The sequence below is a fragment of the Chionomys nivalis genome, chromosome 25 (genome assembly GCF_950005125.1).
Source record: "Chionomys nivalis chromosome 25, mChiNiv1.1, whole genome shotgun sequence".
In the NCBI taxonomy this organism is placed as follows: domain Eukaryota; kingdom Metazoa; phylum Chordata; class Mammalia; order Rodentia; family Cricetidae; genus Chionomys; species Chionomys nivalis.
The window spans coordinates 19,594,455-19,612,223 of NC_080110.1; the positions used below are offsets into that span (position 1 = coordinate 19,594,455).

The 17,769-nt window shown below is 46.0% G+C and overlaps 1 protein-coding gene across 1 annotated transcript in view; it reads left to right on the plus strand.

Moving 5' to 3' along the window:
- Positions 1–648: 648 nt before the first annotated feature.
- Pawr (pro-apoptotic WT1 regulator) overlaps positions 649–17,769 on the plus strand; it is a 78,393-nt gene continuing 61,272 nt past the window's right edge. The window contains exons 1-2 of the mRNA XM_057757868.1: positions 649–765; positions 1,207–1,823. Of these exons, the coding sequence (XP_057613851.1) occupies positions 1,326–1,823 (498 nt within the window). The 5' untranslated portion in view covers positions 649–765; positions 1,207–1,325. The remainder of the gene's footprint in view (positions 766–1,206; positions 1,824–17,769) is intronic.

Here is a 17,769-nt window from a genome sequence, read left to right on the forward strand (position 1 = left end):
AAGTGTGCAAAGGCATCACGTCGAGTCAAAAGCTTGAGAGAATAACAAAGTCTTGATAAATCATTAATTTTAGCTTCTTCTTTTAGCTAACTCCCTTCCCACGACACTCGCTGTTTTGAAGAGGCTTGCTGGGTTTCTCAGGGCCCTCCTCGCCACCCCTTTCATCCCAAACGGGGTGGGCAGCGGCGAGGGAAAGGGACGCGTGGGTATTTCCCCACCCTGGCGAGCCAGGTCCTGAATCATCACTAGCTGGTAGCACTTGCCTTCAGCAAGTCACAACTTTCCCTAGAATAATCGGTCTTGGACTTAAAAGGAAGAGTGGTGGGAGACCTGAGAGGCGGGGGAAGTGCAGTGAGGAGAGGGGCGTGGAGCGGCCGATCCCGCCCCAGAATCTCAAGAGCTGGAAGAATGAGGTGTCCCAGCCACCGGCGCCCCGGGAGGGAGGGGACGCCGCGGCGGGATAGGCGGGGCGCCGCGTACCTGGGCGCGGAGGGCGGGGCTTCGGCGGCACTCCCTCCCCCCTCCCACTTTCTGGCAGGGACTCGGTCCTTTCCGCCCCGCTTCGGCCCTGCTCGGCTCCCGCCCCCCTCCGCCCCTCGCTCTCTCCCTCCCACCCTCTCTCCCTCCCTCCCTCCGGTCAGGGACTGCCCCCGAGCTCCAGCGGGCGAGTTTGCCGTGGCTGGTCGTGCGCGTCCTGAGCGCTCTGGCTCACCTGGACAGCCCTCCTCCCCGCCCCGCGCCTTGTCCCACCTAAACTTCTCGGAGGTAAGGAAGGGGCTCCCCGGGTCTCCCGCGCGGAACTCGTGCACCGGTCCCGTTCTCCGCTGGACACACTTCTCCTCCTGTTCCAGCCGGCTAGGGGGCTCCATGCCCCGTCCCGGAATGGAGGCGTCCGTGGCGCGGGAGCATGAGCCCGCGCCAGCGGAGAGGAGTCGAGGGGAGCTCGGCACACAGGTGGCAGCGGCGCGGGTGCCTCTGTGCGCGGTCGCCCACCGCGGTGGGACGGGGGAGAGGGAAGGGTGGCGAGGGTGGGGCTCGCCTCTCTGCTTCCCCGGGGTCAGGGTTCTCGGGGTGCACAGCGGAGGTGAGCCTTGCGAACTTGCTGGGGACTCGCGGGGACGCCGAGGGGGAGCCGATGGCTGTCCTGCGGTTGCCCGGGGACCTGACGCCGCGCCCCCTCCCCCGGCCCGTGTGCTTCCCCTGCAGAACCTCGGTCGCCCTGCGCGCCGTCCCCCTCGCATTCTTGCTCCCCGGGCAGGCGGCAGGCGGCGGTGGGAGTCGGGACGCGCGGCGAGAGGGGCGCCCCCGCCGGCCCCTCTGGGAACATGGCGACCGGCGGCTACCGGAGCGGCGGCAGCACCACGGACTTCCTGGAGGAGTGGAAGGCGAAGCGCGAGAAGATGCGCGCGAAGCAGAACCCCGCGGGCCCGGGTTCGGGCGGCGGCGGCGGCGATCCGGCAGCTAAGCCCCCTGCGGGACCGCTGTCCCCAACCGGGGTCGCCGGGACCTCCGAGCTCAACCACGGCCCCGCGGGCGCGGCCGCACCTGCTGTCCCCGGGCCCACCGCCCTGAACTGCGCTCTGGGTCCCTCGGCGCTGCCCCGCTCGGCTCCCGGCTCCCGGCGGCCGGAGGAGGAATGCTCGACCGCCGCTGCAGTCGCGGGGGCGCCCGCGTCCCGGGGCGACGAGGAAGAACCGGACGGCACCCCGGAGAAGGGCCGCAGCTCGGGGCCCAGCGCCAGGAAAGGCAAGGGGCAGATCGAGAAGAGGAAGCTGCGGGAGAAGCGGCGCTCCACCGGCGTGGTCAACATCCCCGCTGCGGAGGTGAGCCGGACGGGGCGGGGCGGGGAGGGTTCGGGGATCGGGGCCGCCTCCGGTGTCTTCCACCAGGGAGCTCCCTCGACCCGGGGCCTGGAGGTCCCTTGCACTCCTTTTCTGCCGGGATGGAGTTTTACTTTGAGCAAAAGATTCCTGGGAAGTTTCTCCGACCCAGATGAGGACACGTGCTTTTTTGCGCCCTGGGAACCGGGTTCCTACTTTAGAGTGATAGACAGTTTGTGTTCCCAAGGTTTGCCAGCCTAGACTTTTCCGTGTGGAGGTGATCAGTTAGGGAAAACCGATTCGTGGAGGTGATGACGTATTCTGCTTTCCCACGTGTCCGTCTCCGGCTATCAGGTTGCTTTATCTCCACTTCCCTAGCAGTGTTTGCAAGAGAGCACCTGTAAAGAAAGCGTAGCCCTAGCAATATCTAAGGCAGCGTTTATCTCCCAGTAAACTCGAGATGAGTGTGTCCAAATAAAAGTCTGCTGTGTAGCCTACATCACCCCACCCCCTCACCCCCACCCAAGCAGGGATGCTGTAGCAATCTCGGTTCTGGAGGCTCAGGGATTTCTTGCGGTATTTAATAATTGGGCAAGCATTTGTGGGAGGTGTGCTCTTTTGTTTGGGGTTATTTTTGCTATTTCACAAAAACATTTATTCAGGCAGCAGGGACGTTCTCTTAGGGTCTGTGTAAAGATTTTGCCGAAGTGTCTTCTTGCACTTCTATCCACCTGGAAGGAAGCTGCCCCAAACCGTTGGGGGGGGGGGAGTGGTTTGACCACTGCGCTTCACCCGAGGAGCCACATCTTACTCAGTGGCTTTTTAGTTTTTGTTCACCACCCACAACTTCTTTATTCCTAACCATTAAGTGACTGTTAAAATATTTACTAACTGTGGGCTGGGAGTGTAGCTCAGTGGTAGAGCGTTTGTTTAGAATATGTTAAGGCCCGGCGTTTGATCGCCAGCACTGCTTAAACAGAACAGAACGCAAAAGCACGTTAAATGCCAGGCATCATGGCTCAAAAGCATAATCGCATCCTTGTGAGGCTGAGGCAGGAAGATGGAGCATTTGAGAGATTAGTCAGGGTTATGCGTTTGTGAGACCGTCTCCACCACAACGCCCACAAATTTATTAATAATTGTGGTTTAAGTGACTTGTAGTAAGGAGTATATTAGAATTATAATTTTAAGTACTAATATGATTTCCATAACTAGAAAATCGGAGTATGTCTCTGTAGGGTCTATTTTTGTATTTTTATGGGAATGTTTCAGAGATTTTTATCAGCCAGAACAACTGTCCTTTGTGGTTTACTACTTGTACAAGATATCTGTTATTCATTAAAGTTACTTTCAAAGGAATTCATAAGAATGGTAATCAAATTTCCAGGTTCCTTTTTTTAATGTAAAAATATGAAGATTAAGGGGAATTGAAGACAAAGCTTTGGAAAGTCTGCATTCCTCAGTGTTATTTTTAAAAAGCAACTTATGGTCCAAATAATAGAACTTGTCATTTTTTGCTCCTTTTTCAGGGTTCATCTGACAAGGGTCTTATTTTGGGAACTATGTTGGCAGATGTTAATTTTCATTTTTTGGGGGGGGGGTCTGGCTGCTTGGGCTAAAAAAAAAAAAAAAGAAGAAGAATCCCGGGAAAATAAGTAGGGTGTATCTTGTGAGAGCCTGAGAAACATCCTTTGTTAGTGGGTCCTCCTCTTGAGTGAGGGAACGCAGTGCTGAGAATGTAGATGACTCCCCACTGCAATTGAGTCGAATACTCTGGAATGTTTTTTCATTTGGGTGTTGGCAACTCCTAAATTTAATCTTCCTTAAAAACAAACAACCCCGGGTACCAATTTTTTTTCCTTCGTCTGTGGAATTTGAACCTTTTTTTTTTTTTTATTGAATAGGGAATTGAGGATTGCTTTCTTTTAGTGGTAACCATGGCTCTGTTTCAAGCTGTAGGACCCAACAAAACAAAGTCATATTTTACCACAGTATCTAATTAGCTGACATACTTCTCAAGTGTCTCCTTCCCTTACTGTTGGAATTTTAGAATGGGTTTTTTTTTTTTTAAAGAAATATGGTTTAAACAGTTGGAGAATATATAGTGCAGAACTTTGAAGCTGAACCATTTTCATATCTCTTAGGCTGATGCTGTTTTAGAATTGCAAGCCATTTTTTCCCGTTTTGAATAGTCAGAGGCACTCGCCGAAAGGGTTGGTGTGTTGCATCGCTTAGCACTCCTGTTTTTTAGGAGGTCGTATTCTATAAACTTTTAGGTATCACCCATTAGGGAAACAAAGATGTGCAGTTGAATGAGACTTGGGTTCATTCACGCAGTATTCCCAAACGAGTTTCTTCCAGATTTTCCTGGAATGTGCTTAGAGGGCCTAGTTCAGTGGCTGACAATCTTTGTTCCTTCAAGCAGTAGGTATTATAGGCTGTGGTGGCACATGCCTTCAACCCCACGGCAGAGGAAGGCAGATAGATCTGTGTGGTTGAGCTCAGCTAGGAATATATGGTGAAACAGAATCCTCCCATCCCCCCAAATGCACACATCAAACATTCGTGTGATGTATTTATTCTGGCTTTCACCAGCTGATGGTATTATTCTCGTGTGTTGCTTATATTGCTGCAATGGCACCTGACTCCAGCCAAACATCCCAGTAGCAACTAGGAGATAGTTTAGAGAGGAAATGGGTTAAAAGCTAAAACTTCCCAGTAGGGAATAGCATACCAGGCAGGGACTGTGGGGAGTTGAGTATAAAAGTCTAAATTTCCATACCCCCTTTAATGAGACAGACTCTGGTTTTCATTCGTTAGTTTCTTGTTTTGTTTTAATTTCCCTGACTTTTGCCGTTTTCTACCTTTCCCGTGTGGTAGTATCTCGCTCTCATTGAATAATTAGGACATGGCATGCTACCTGCTACTAGTCTTTGTGTTCTTCGAATGCGACAAATGATCGTTACGTGCCCGTGTCCACTGCATTGTCGAAGCAGCGGAGTGGGCAAAACAAGAAGGAAGCTGTGTAGATTTGGAGAGAGCAAGGCTGGGGTCTAGGAAGAAGTGGACGAACGTAGCATCAACTTTACAGTGTGAGCGCGTGGTCACGCAGCCTGCTGCTGGTTCCGTGTTGGCATGATGTATGTTTAAAGGGAAGAGACAGTTGAGCTGGAAGCCAATGAGGCTGAGACTCTTGGGTTGAATCTTACCCACTTACTTTCATACCCACCTATCCATCCGCGTTCTCATGCGCGTTTGCACACAAATGCAGTGTTTGAAGGGCCAAAGGGTAGCAGTTCTTAACTCTGGCAGCCTGTAGATACCATGTGCAGAACTTAAAATAAATGACACCCCCATCCCCCCTCCCACCCCCGCCGCCGCCGCCGATTCTTGGCCCTTCCTGCCCTCCACTCCCACTCCCATGTGATTTAATGGGTTTGGGATGGAGCCCAGGCATTAATATTTTTATAAACTCCCCATGTAATTCTCATGTGAGTCGGGGTTAAGGACCACTGGGTCGCAGTCTGAGCACCCAGAAGGGACTAGAACCCAGGCGTTGTCCACAGGTTCTCGCAAGTACACCAAGGAAGCATGGTGAGATGGGTGAGTTAGCTTCATCCCTAAGTGGTCCACCTCTTCAGAGGGGGTGGTGGCATTGAGCACTTCTGAGTCAGTTGTGTGTCTGCTCTGTTTGCAAGAGCTACTGCCTGAAGACACTTGCCACAGCCAACAGGAGTGTTTCGTTAGGCAGCCATGAAAACTTGGTTTATGCTAAAAGCCAACGCATAGTTAAAAGTTCTGCTTGCATAATGGTTGGCTGAAGTGCTTAAAGGTCATTGCAGCCCTGTTATGTAGCTACTCAATCCCTGTTACCAGAGTAGAACGTAGAGGCGTAGAGTTTAAATGATTCGCGACTATATAGCTATAAACATGACAGTTATTACATAGTGACTAAAAAAGATGGCACAGAAGCGACAGAGCAGTGTTTTAGTGTTCTTGTGATATGTGTATGTGGAAGAAAAACAGAATTTTTTAAAGAATTAACCTTGCATTGTGTATCATATTTCCTTAGCTTTTTCCCTTTATGTTTTATTTATTTATTTATTTATTTATTTATTTATTTATTTATTTATTTTTTGGTTTTTCGAGACAGGGTTTCTCTGTGGTTTTGGAGCCTGTCCTGGAACTAGCTCTTGTAGACCAGGCTGGTCTCGAACTCACAGAGATCCGCCTGCCTCTGCCTCCCGAGTGCTGGGATTAAAGGCACCGCCCGGCTCCTTTATGTTTTATTAAAGTTGTTTTTGATAATTAGGCATTTGAAAGAGGAAGCCTGTAATGGTTTGGAATTGAATAGAAACTGAGCCAAATTTGTAGGCTTAGAGATTGCTCTCAGAACCTCTCTAGTTTGCTTCAGGAGATTTTTTTAACACCGGAGTGCTAGCAAAATGAAAAATAGGAGATTATTTTTTTGTTAGCAATTCAAAAGTGTAGACTTTACTACGACCTGAATGATAATTTTCTTCTTCTCAAGATGGTGTTCCTACTGCATAATTTGAACCCAGGCCTTCCAGGGTGAGGCTGGAGGATCATTTGCTATAGAGAGCACTCACTTCCCCGGGAGCACTGGCGAGGCAGCAGTTAGGGTGCATGGGGCATGTTCTTCCCAGTAAACCCTAGAAATCCGGGGAGATTAGGATGTGTACTTAGTCTACAGCAAGCCCAGTGTTCTAAGAGACCTGAGTGTTTATACTATCCCCTCCATCCACATGTCAGATGCTCCCCATCTCTGAGTCATTGGTACTGTCTCTCCTGATTCATCACCCAGAAAGGTAGACAGTCTGGAACACAATGGGAATACCAAACAGCATTTCTTCATCTACCTGGGGGGCTGGTACAAAATGTTTTCTACGTTTTAAATTGTTGGTAAATATTGGGACTTGCCTTTTTCTCAGGATCCTTTTTCCTCCTTTAAGAATGGAGAACCCCTTATCCCATAGAATGCATCTTTTAAAATGCATATGCTATGGGGCTAGGGACCTAGTCTACTGTTCATCATTAGGATGCTTGCTACCATGTTCCAGGCCCTCGAATTGACTCCCAACAGAAAAGAAAGGAGAGTGGGCAATTCCGTTCTTCCACCGTATGCCGAGGCTGTGGTCTGGAAGTGCTTTCCTATATTTATCTGGAGTTTTCTTTACGTTCTGGGACCTGCGGTTGGCTAGGTTTCAGTCCTCCCTCCGCTCAGTGAAGTGCGGCGGCATTCAAACTGTGACAAGGTAATAACTTTTAAGTAATTTAATATCCATCTTTCCTGTGTTTCACAGAAAAGAAATAACGAAGGACTCCTTAGTTCTACTTTTTTTTTTTTTTGAAACCTGGCATCTGCCACCTATAGTTCACACTAGAACTTGGTGTTAGAGGTATTTAATGGAATGCAATTCTTGACATTATTTTGGGTTTTTTCGTGACTTTCCTGGAGACCTCCAGAGCCTAATTGCAGAACCACTTGAGAGCATTGATCTGTATGAGAAGACAATGGAGTTTTAGGTTGCTTGAAGGTCACTGACTAAAAGCGATACCTTTAAAAGTGTGACTTGGGTAGGGGGACAGGACCACATGGGTGACACTTACCTGTTATTTTCAGTGCCGACTTCCCAGATGCGCCTGGGTAGAGGGAGTTACCCGAGACTGTGTTTTGACATGTTCCGGAGGGGTTCTGTGTGTGCGCTGGAAGTTGGAGAAGAAGTGACTTGAACAACGTCTGGTTCTCAAATGAAACTAATACTAGTTAGCTAGCAGAATTGTTACGTGATTCCAACCGATGGATGTGGGTAAGCCAGACACACTTAGGAAGCAAAGACCAGAGGATGGGGGTTTAAGACCTGCCTGGCTTCTACAGGAAGACACTGTCTCAATAAAACCAGAAGCTTGTAAAAACGTTCACATGATGCTTATAGAAATTACATAGAGGGGACTGGAGAGATGGCTCAGTGGTTAAGAGCACTGACTGCTCTTCCAGAGGTTCTGAGTTCAATTCCCAGCAACCACGTGGTGGCTCACAACCACCTATGATGAGATCTGGTACCCTCTTCTGGCCTACAGGCAGGATACTGTATAAATCAATCAATCAATCAATCTTCGGAAAAAAAAAAGAAATTACATTGATAGCTGGTTGTTGTTTAGGGGACTTGATACAAGGATGGTAATCATTGTTTTTTTCTTTTATTTATTTTATTATTATTATTTTATTTTTGGTTTTTCGAGACAGGGTTTCTCAGTAGCTATGGATCCTGTCCTGGAACTAGCTCTGTAGACCACCAGGCTGGCCTCGAACTCACAGAGATCCGCCTACCTCAGCCTCCTGAGTGCTGGGATTAAAGGCGTGTGCCACCACCGCCCGGCTTGTAAATTTTTTTATAGCTACTTAAACAGAGATAACTTGATCTCCCCGGAAATTTATATCACTTTAAATATTTATAGAATGCCATGTGTTTAATGCAAGATGCATCCACTTCTCTTCTTGTCCTGCCTTTGTCCACAGCCTAGACCATAGGAAAAATACATGATATTTATATGTAAGTAGAACCTAACTGTCACCCAAGGGAAAGCACGCATACAGTTATGGATACCTTCAATAATCGGCAGTGCACACTCTCTAATGCTTTTCCAGCCTTCTTATTAGAACTTGCATTCGGTGCAGGATGGTTTTCCTTTGTCTCATACCCTAACCCGTTAGACTCTTGACTTGGGGAACTAGCAGTTGATTCTTACATACGTGGAGAAGAGGTAACTTGCAGCTTGTCTCAGACAGGTGTATTAGAGCCATGACACAGGCTGCTATTGGATTGGTCTCAGGTCTTTAGCTCACCCCCTATTACATGTGAGATCTGTAAGAACACCCAGTTTCTAATAGTGGCAAAACTATACATTTCAAACGTAGAAATAGCTCCACGTTTATATTTTAACATGTGGTTTGATGCTAATTGATTGTGCTTTGATGTTTTTAGAAATCATATTATAGAAATCAAATATTATATTCAAATAATTTCTTGGCCTCCCTTCTTCCCGTCTTCCATCCCTCTCTCCCTCCCTCTCTTTTCCAGAGACAACAGGGTCTCTATGTAGCCCTAGATGGTGCGGCACTGGCCTTGAACCCACATAGATCCTCTTGCCTCTGCCTCCACAGTACTAGGATCATAGGCAAGTATTACAAGCCCAGCATTTCAAGCAGCGTTGTTTTGCATTGATTTTCAAGAAGTAGGACTCTTAGGTTTTGAAAGTCATTGTTTTGTTGGGGTTTTGCTGGGATGCATGGATCTGAAGGTTTATGTTGTAGATCAGTTTGTTTTCAGATCTGTAATAAATATGAGAGGGTTAAGTGTATAGGATTCCTGACAAAAGAATTGAGTTTGTGAAGTAACGTGGAAACCAATGTCTAATGTCTGCTAATCTATAATTCAAGACTAAACTTAGAGGCCTGTAAACAAGCTTGTATTTCTTTGAGAAATTGCCTTATAATATGTGAATTCATTTTTGTTTTATTTTGGGGGATACAAGAATATTTTAGTATTAAAAGAGAATGTAAATCTCTGTTGCGAAGAACGGAATTAACTTTCAGAAGATGATGCTTGAGGATATGAATAGAAGACACATCCTAAGATTTGTCATTTTAAAATGCAGTGTGGAGGCTGGACAGGTAGATGACTCTGTGGTTCAGAATGCTCACCTCTCTTCCAGAGCAGCGAGACAGTAGCTTCTCCATCCATAAATTATTGTCTGTAAATTTAGAGCAGGGCCTTCCCCACGTTACCTCTTCACGTTGATTCCCAAGGTGGGTTTTTCCATCGTTGTACAAGACAAGGAATTCGAGCCTCAAAGAAGTTGGGTCTTGGCCAAGGGCTGTCCTGGCAGACCTTGGTCTTGACTTCAGATCGGTTTGGAGGCAGCGCTCGCACGTGGGTTGTCATTGTTGGAAACACCCTGGATCTGTTCTGACTGAGTAACTTTGACATGTGGGGAATCTGGTAGGACATAGTGGAGAACAGTTCGTGAGGAATGACCAGCTCAGCTTGGGATGGATCCCAGTGGCAGGCCAAGGAATCCAGCTGATCCTGTTGTTCACTGTGAGCGCTGTTGGCAGGGCACTTCCTTCCTCTGTCCATACCTGTTTATACAACAACTCCTGTTAATTTCTGGAAAGGAAAGAGGTTTCCTGTCCAATGTGAAATCCTTACAAGGGTGAGTCTTTGTTCCGGAACAGGTAAATCTCCTGAAGAGTGACGAACTGTATGAAGCAGTGTAGAATAATAGATAGACAGTAAAAGAAAAAACTTCAAATTTCCGAGTTAGAAAGCAGCTTGGTCGGGAGGTGGTAAGCACACCTTTAATCCCAGCACTCAGGAGGCAGAGGCAGGCGGATCTCTGTGAGTTTGAGTGTGAGACCTGGTTCCAGGACAGCCAAGGCTACACAAAGAAACTGGAAGACGAGAGAGAGAGAGAGAGAGAGAGAGAGAGAGAGAGAGAGAGAGAGAGAGAGAGATTTACTAAGATAGAAAGATAGAATCCAACACAAATGTACCTTTATAATGAAGGTTTGTGAATGGCTTTGGGGGCAGAATGAAGTGGAGGTGAGGTGAAGAGGCAGTGCTGATATTAAATGTCCTGGATCTGAGCCAGTGAGATGGTTCAGAGGGTACAGCCCGCGTTGCCAAGTCAGAAAGCCCAAGTTTGCTCCCTAGAACCATGTGATAGAAAGGAGAGCACCGAATCATGCAGCTTGTCTTTTGACTTCCATGTATACACCATGGTGTACACTCTTCACTCCTCTGTCACACAAATGAATGAATGAATACATCTAATACAGTTTTTTTCTTTTTAAGTTGTCAGAATGTGATCTGGATGTAAGTCTCTCGGAAGTTTACAGCTTCCTGCCGTTTCTTGAGTTTGGACTTTGATGGACTGTGAAAGCCAGGTCTCTGTTGCATTCTTAGCTGCTTCCCATTCTTCTTGGAATCCAACTTAAAAAAATAATAATAATAAAAAGGAGACCAGATCTCATTATGGATGGTTGTGAACCACCATATGTGTGCTGGGAATTGCACCCCAGAATCCAGCTCTTAAAGGACAAGCATCACCTTGGAATCTTTTCTCACTTCCTGGGCAGCTTCTCCACATCTTCCTTCCTGTCCTTTGTTTTTTTTTTTTTTTTTTTTTTCGGGCTCTGGAGGAACTTGGGTGTTTTCTCAACCCACGGTATTAGGAATGACACTTACTTTGTCTCACGTGATGTATATGTGAGGGTGCACACGTGCGTGAGTGTGCGTGCGTGCACACTCATATGCTGAGACCAAAGGAGGATATCAGAGAGCAGATCTCTGAGTTCAAGGTCAGCCTGAGGAACATAGTGAGTTTCAGGACAGCCAGGGCTACATGTAAGGCCTTGTCTGGCGCACGCCTTTAATCCCAGCACTCGGGAGGCAGAGGCAGGCGGATCTCTGTGAGTTCGAGACCAGCCTGGTCTACAAGAGCTAGTTCCAGGACAGGCTCCAAAGCCACAGAGAAACCCTGTTTCGAAAAACAAAACAAAACAAAACAAAAAAAAAAAAATGAAAATAAAAGATAAAGGGTGAATACAATCAAACCTGATGTGTTAATGCAGAAACGTAGGCTAGGAGATTCCTGAGGTTTGGCTAGCCCAGGAATTTTTGTGGTGGGGCGCATATAATTTGTGACATTTCTTTTTCTTTCTTTTATTTATTTTTTTAAGGTTTTATATTTTATTACCGAACAAACCAGTTAGTTCATGTGCAACACGTAATCTCATACCAGACCCCTCACTTTAAACATGACCAAGTCCCTGGAGGTTAAGAACGTTCAGCTTCATCTGGTGGGGTCGGTTGATGGCTGTGGTTCAGCCCTCAGTCCACTGTGTGTGATTCCTTCGCGCTCAGCTCCTGTTCTCCTCCAGTGTCTCCTTGGAGTTGTACCTAATTCTGCTTTTCATCCAAACCCACTAGCGCATAGCTCTTCTTTTCAGCCCTCAGAGATCAAACCTACATCAGAAGGATTTAATCGTTTAGCACTGTGTGAATATATCCTTACTAATGAGCCAGAGAATAGCCTCAGTTTTTAACAATTCCTTTTATTAACAGGGAATTTAATTCATAGGATTGTTAGCTCTGTACCAGGAAAGATGAACCGTACCTTCCTGGCACATGAATGGGTAGCTGGAGGACACAGTTTCAGCTTTTAGTAGTGCAAACCACCGTTAAAGTTTCTGCACGTTTACTGGGGACGAAGTTAAACCACGGAAACACTTAGAGACTTGCACAGAGGCGTGCGGGCCGAAATGCAGACCTCTGAGAAGAGGGCACCGTTGGGCCTGTCCGTGAGGGGCCCACACTCGGCTCCTTAAGCGGTCATTCAGCTGCTGGAGTCCTTGAGGGACAGGGGCACAGGAAGACTGATCTCTGATACCACCTGAGGGAGTGGTCAAGAACAGTCAAAGTGACACTGATGGGAACAGGGGGCAGGCAAAGGACTAGCTCCCCCACCCCCCAGTTCTGTGTGGACAGGGACAGAAATAGGATTAAATTGACTCATGTAGCCATGGCCAGAGTAGTTGAAAAAAATTATCCTCTGGTTGGGTTTTTTTTTTTTTTTTTTTAAAGAATTGTTTATTTTGGCCGGGCGGTGGTGGCGCACGCCTTTAATCCCAGCACTCGGGAGGCAGAGGCAGGCGGATCTCTGTGAGTTCGAGACCAGCCTGGTCTACAAGAGCTAGTTCCAGGACAGGCTCCAAAACCACAGAGAAACCCTGTCTCGAAAAACCAAAAAAAAAAAAAAAAAAAAAAAAAAAAGAATTGTTTATTTTAATTGTTTGGGTGTTTTGCACACATATATGTCTGCACCATGTGTGTACATTGTCTCAAGAGGCCAGAATCCCCTGGAGCTGGAGTTACAGATGGTTGTGAACCTGCGTATGGGTGCTAGGAGTCGAACCCAGGTCAGCTCTTCAGCTCCTAACTGGGTATATCTCACAGTATCAAGGAAGTGTCGGTCGCAGTTTTACTGGCGATGGTGGTTTAGTATGGTTTTGAATTAAAATTCTTTTTAGGGATTATGCATTGCTGTGTTTAGATGCACTATGTCCGCAATGTAGAGTTAGTAAATAAATGAAACTCAGGACTGGAGAGATGGCTCAGCGGTTAAGAGCACTGACTGCTCTTCCAGAGGACCTGGGTTCAATTCCCAGCACCTACATGGCAGCTCACAACTGTCTGTAATTCCAGTTCTAGGGGATCTGACACCCATGGCAAATATACCAATGCACATAAAGTCAAAATAAGTAAATGAAACTTAAAACTGAACCTAGTTATGTATAAATGAGGGCACATTTTTTTATCTTCTTTACTAGCCTATTTCCTTGCAGTTTTATAGAAAAAAATTAGGGGTGCGTGTATGCGAGCGTGCATGTGCGTGCGTGTGTGTGTTAGTGTAAGTTTAAACTGATTCTGATAGAAGGGTGTGTGTTGATAAAGCAGATAGGCAATCTGGTGGTAGTCCTGTGGAGAGGCCTCCACAAGGACATGGCTAAGAGAAATGGCTGCAGAGTGACCGTCCCGCGTTGGGCCTGTGAGGGAAACCTCTTCTGGAACAATGCTTTTGCACAGAGGCCTGAATTTGGGGACTGCACCAGTCGTGTAGAAATTAAAGGAAGGCGCCGAGGGGAAAGTCCCGGTAGAAAGTACAGAACAGGCTTCAGGGGAATGACCCTCGGTATGCGGTGTCTCAGAAAGGTCCGCGTCCCGGAGTGAGGCCTGTGTGCAGAGGGAGACACCAGACAAGGGTCAAGACAGATAAAGTGCAGAGCGAGCTGCATCGTCAGCGGCTAGGGGAAGTTGATCTCGATCCTTTGGTTTGCGTCTGTTTGTTTTTGCTAGTGCTGCAGTTGAACCCACAGATGCTTATTTTCGTTACGTTCCCCACATCACTTTGCCTTTTCTGGATTACAGCTGAAGCCGTGAACACAAGCGCGTTTACTTTGTGGGCTGGCTAACTTTGAGGCTTGAAGTATTGAGGGTTAGGTCTTTTTTCTTGAGAGTATCTTCAGCATTTGTTTGCCCATGTGAGAGTAAGAAGAATTTTCAAGGAATAGGGTATGTATCCAGGTGGAGGAATGATTTTATTTATATTTAATTTTTTTTCTCCCGCGGTTCTCTCAAATCAAAATGTTGAGAATAGACTTAAAACTTGTAGTGAAAGAAGTTATCTCTTTTTGAAAATTGTGAGCTACAGCTTTGATATTGAATATTAGGATATACCTGACAATGGTTTGTGTGGACATCAGAACAAATCAGTTACAGTCGTTGCCGTTACTTTGGTATCATGCAGATTGACCCCTATGTAATCTTACGCAAATTCCTCCCCACGTAATATTTGCTGTTGCAGTGAGCCTGATGATGATGATTAGTTAATGTGTTTATCTTAAAGGAAGTAATTGACCAGGAGTTAATAATAAAATTTAAAGATAATGATAAAAATGATACTTTTTTCCTATGAAAAAAATTCAGTGGCCATTTGTTTTGCCCTTTGAGAAATTAGTCATAATAACACATAAGGTTATGCATTGCTTATGTGGTCTTTTTTTTTGGTTCAGGAAAAAGATCGGATGGTTTGGTTTTTGAAGCTTTTATTACCTGACTTCATGATAATCCTTGGGAGCACGGTTAAAAAGAAGGCACCAACAGGGACTGGAGAGGTGGCTCAGTGGCAAAGAATGCTGGCTGCGCTTGCAGAGGACCTGGGTTCAGTTCCCAGCACCCACGTGGCAGCTCACGGCTGTCTGTCAATCAGTTCTGGGGATCCAGGTTCTCTTCTGGCCTCTGACACCAGACACACATGGGATGCACAGATATGCATGCAGGCAAACATTCATACACATAAAAATAAAAACTTTATGATTTTAAAAATGAACGGAACACCCTCCCCAAAGTTGCTGCGGTTTAAGTAACAAGAAAACGTGATTAATACTGTCTTATTTCAAACATGTATTTTTGCTGTCTTGTGCACTCTTAGGTTAAAGCGGTTGGCATTTTTCCTTTAGTGGCAGCCCAATAAAAACGGAGAAAGGAATAGCTGTTTATTTACATATAAATAATGTATATAACTATTTCAGTGTATTTCTTCCATGTCTCTTTAGACATTTTAAAAAGAAATACTTGAAAGTTCCTTAACTAAGAACAGACAAGAAAAATACCGGTTAAGATGATTATCATGTATCTATGTTACTTAAGCCTATGATTGCATGGATTGTCGGACCTGAACCAATCATCAATATATAATGTCTGATGAAGATACAGGTAATTTGAATGACTAGGCATGGCCCTGTTCTCCAATATTGGTACCGCTCTTCTGCCATTGCAAAGAAAGTTCTGAGACTTTGCGGTTTTTCTTGTTGTCGTGGTTGGTTGTATGTGTCTGCATGTGCGCGCGCATGCACAAATCACCTTTTACTGTTATAAGTTGCATTAAGATCAGTGTGCATGTTGGGCGATGGTGGCACTCAGGAGGCAGAGGCGGGTGGATCTCTGTGAGTTCGAGGCCAGCCTGGTCTACAGAGTGAGTGCCAGGACAGGCTCCAAAGCTACACAGAGAATCCCTGTCTCAAAAAACAACGACGACAAAAGAAATCAGTGTGTATAAATAAAACCCTTAATTTAAGGTATTGGCCTCCTCTCATTTTTACATAGAGTCTCTAGTGTGGAGACTTTTATACCTTTCTCAGGCCGCCAGCTTTTAGGGCTAGTCCTCCAGTATCTTAAAACTGTGGTCACTCTAATGAAACCAGTCAGGGTCTTTGAAGTGTTTGAAATACATAGGTCAAGGCAGGAGAATTTATCTTAATGTCTACCAAGGTCTTTATCCCTGGGTTTGTCCCCTCTGAATCGTGCCTCTTGTGGTCTGGGCAATGGCACACAAGAACCTTGTATGGATTTGCCCATGTCTCTTTAGTGAGCAGCGCAGTCTGTAGCCCTGTCCTGGTTGTTCAGCCCCAACCTCCCCCCTGTTCTCTCATCTCCCTTTCCCATCAGGTGTTGAGAGTTTTGGGGGAAAGGGCAACACAGAGCGTTCCAGGTGCCCTGGAAGCAGAAGCCGCTCCTATTTGAACCTCCACTGGCTTCAATGCCACAGGCTCGAAGCGGAATTCTGTCTACTTACTCTAAGGAAATAAATTTTCTGGTTGCTGGAGCCATTCAAAGCGTCCCACACTTTGAGAAAAATCAAACAGGCAGAGAAAACAAGACAGTGTGAAGAAACCTATATGTAGATATGCCAGTTTATCTTTAGTAATTATCCATTTCTGACCAATCTTATCTCACCCATTTTCCCCAGTCCCATTATTTTGAGATTTCCCAACATTTCACCTGTAAAAGTATGAATTTATGAAAGACACATACTGTAGCGCAAATTCTAATTGGTATTATTAATAAATCCTGGAGTCAGATATCAGGGTAAATACTGAAAGATCGGAGAAGGAGCCAGAAACAAGAGAGACTTCTTACCTCTACCAAATCCTCAGACCGAAGGGGCCTGAATGCCTGTCTCCTCCAGCCTTAGATTCCTCTCTCTGCCCAGTTATATCACTTCCTGTCTCCGCCTCCCTCGTGCTGGGATTAAAGGCCTGTGCCTCCCAAGTGCTGGGATCAAAGGCATGAGATCCCAAATTCTGGGATCAAAAGTGTGTGCCATCACTACCTGGCCTCTATGGTTAACTAGTGGCTAGCTCCACCCCCTGATCTTCAGGCAAGCTTTATTTGTTAGAGCACAAACAAAATATCACTACAGTATACTGATTTTTTTTTTTACAATAATCATTATATCACTATTATATATAAATAATCCAGAGTTCAAATTTCCATGTGTGTCTTGTGGTTTTATGTATTGACCAAATAAGATTTGTATACTGCAGGTCTGTCTATCTGTCTGTCTGTCTGCCTTTGCAATTTGTTTGTTGCATGGAGCTGGTCATTTGCTCTGTAGAGTTTATCTTAAAGTTTAATGCAACCCTTGGAATTTGTTATTTTCTGTAAATTGTAGGTTAGATTTAAGCTTGTTTAAGCTCAGTTTCAGTCATTGCTTTTGTAGAAAGATCACTTCTTCATAGGTGGCTCTCTGTTTTTAAAAGAAGAGTGACGGTCTGATCCCTTCGTATTCTGTGATGTCCGCAGTGACCAACGAGTTGGCTGGACACCTGTCGCCAATCTTTTTACTTTTAGGATCCCCTTCATAGTCTTAAAAATTACTGAGGACTCTCAGCTATTTCTTGGTCTGTGTTTAATATTACTGTGTCTACAAATGTTTGTCTTGCTAGAAACAAGACTGATAAACTTTAGACGTTTCTGCCATTTAGACGTAGCAGGAATAAACGGTCTCGTGTATTGACATAAACAACATCTTCGCAAAGACCGCTCTGTAAGACAGAAACTTAAGACGACCAATGTTCTGCACTTCTGCCTCTTTATACTTTCCAGCTGCAGAGCACAGCTGGATTCCCGTCATCGCCTGTCTGCGTCACTACTCAGATTGTTGTGAGATCCTGTGTCTGTCAGGGAGCCTTTTTGCAGCTTGCCCTGCATTCCTGAGAGACTGAGGTGTGTGTGTGTGTGTGTGTGAGAGAGAGATAGAGAGAGAGAGACAGAGACAGAGAGAGAGACAGAGAGAGAGACAGAGAGAGAGAGACAGAGAGACAGACAGAGAGAGACAGAGACAGAGAGGGCCAGGTGGACCCTGGGATCTCCATGGTGCCTAGCCTCTGCCTCTGGAGCTCTTTGGTTTGGTCCATTTTTATTAGCGATTGCTAAATAGAGCTATTCTGATTCCAGGGTATTTTTTGGAGCTAGAACTTTCTTTCCTGGATTTGTTTGGCCACAGAGAAAGGCGGGAGGAT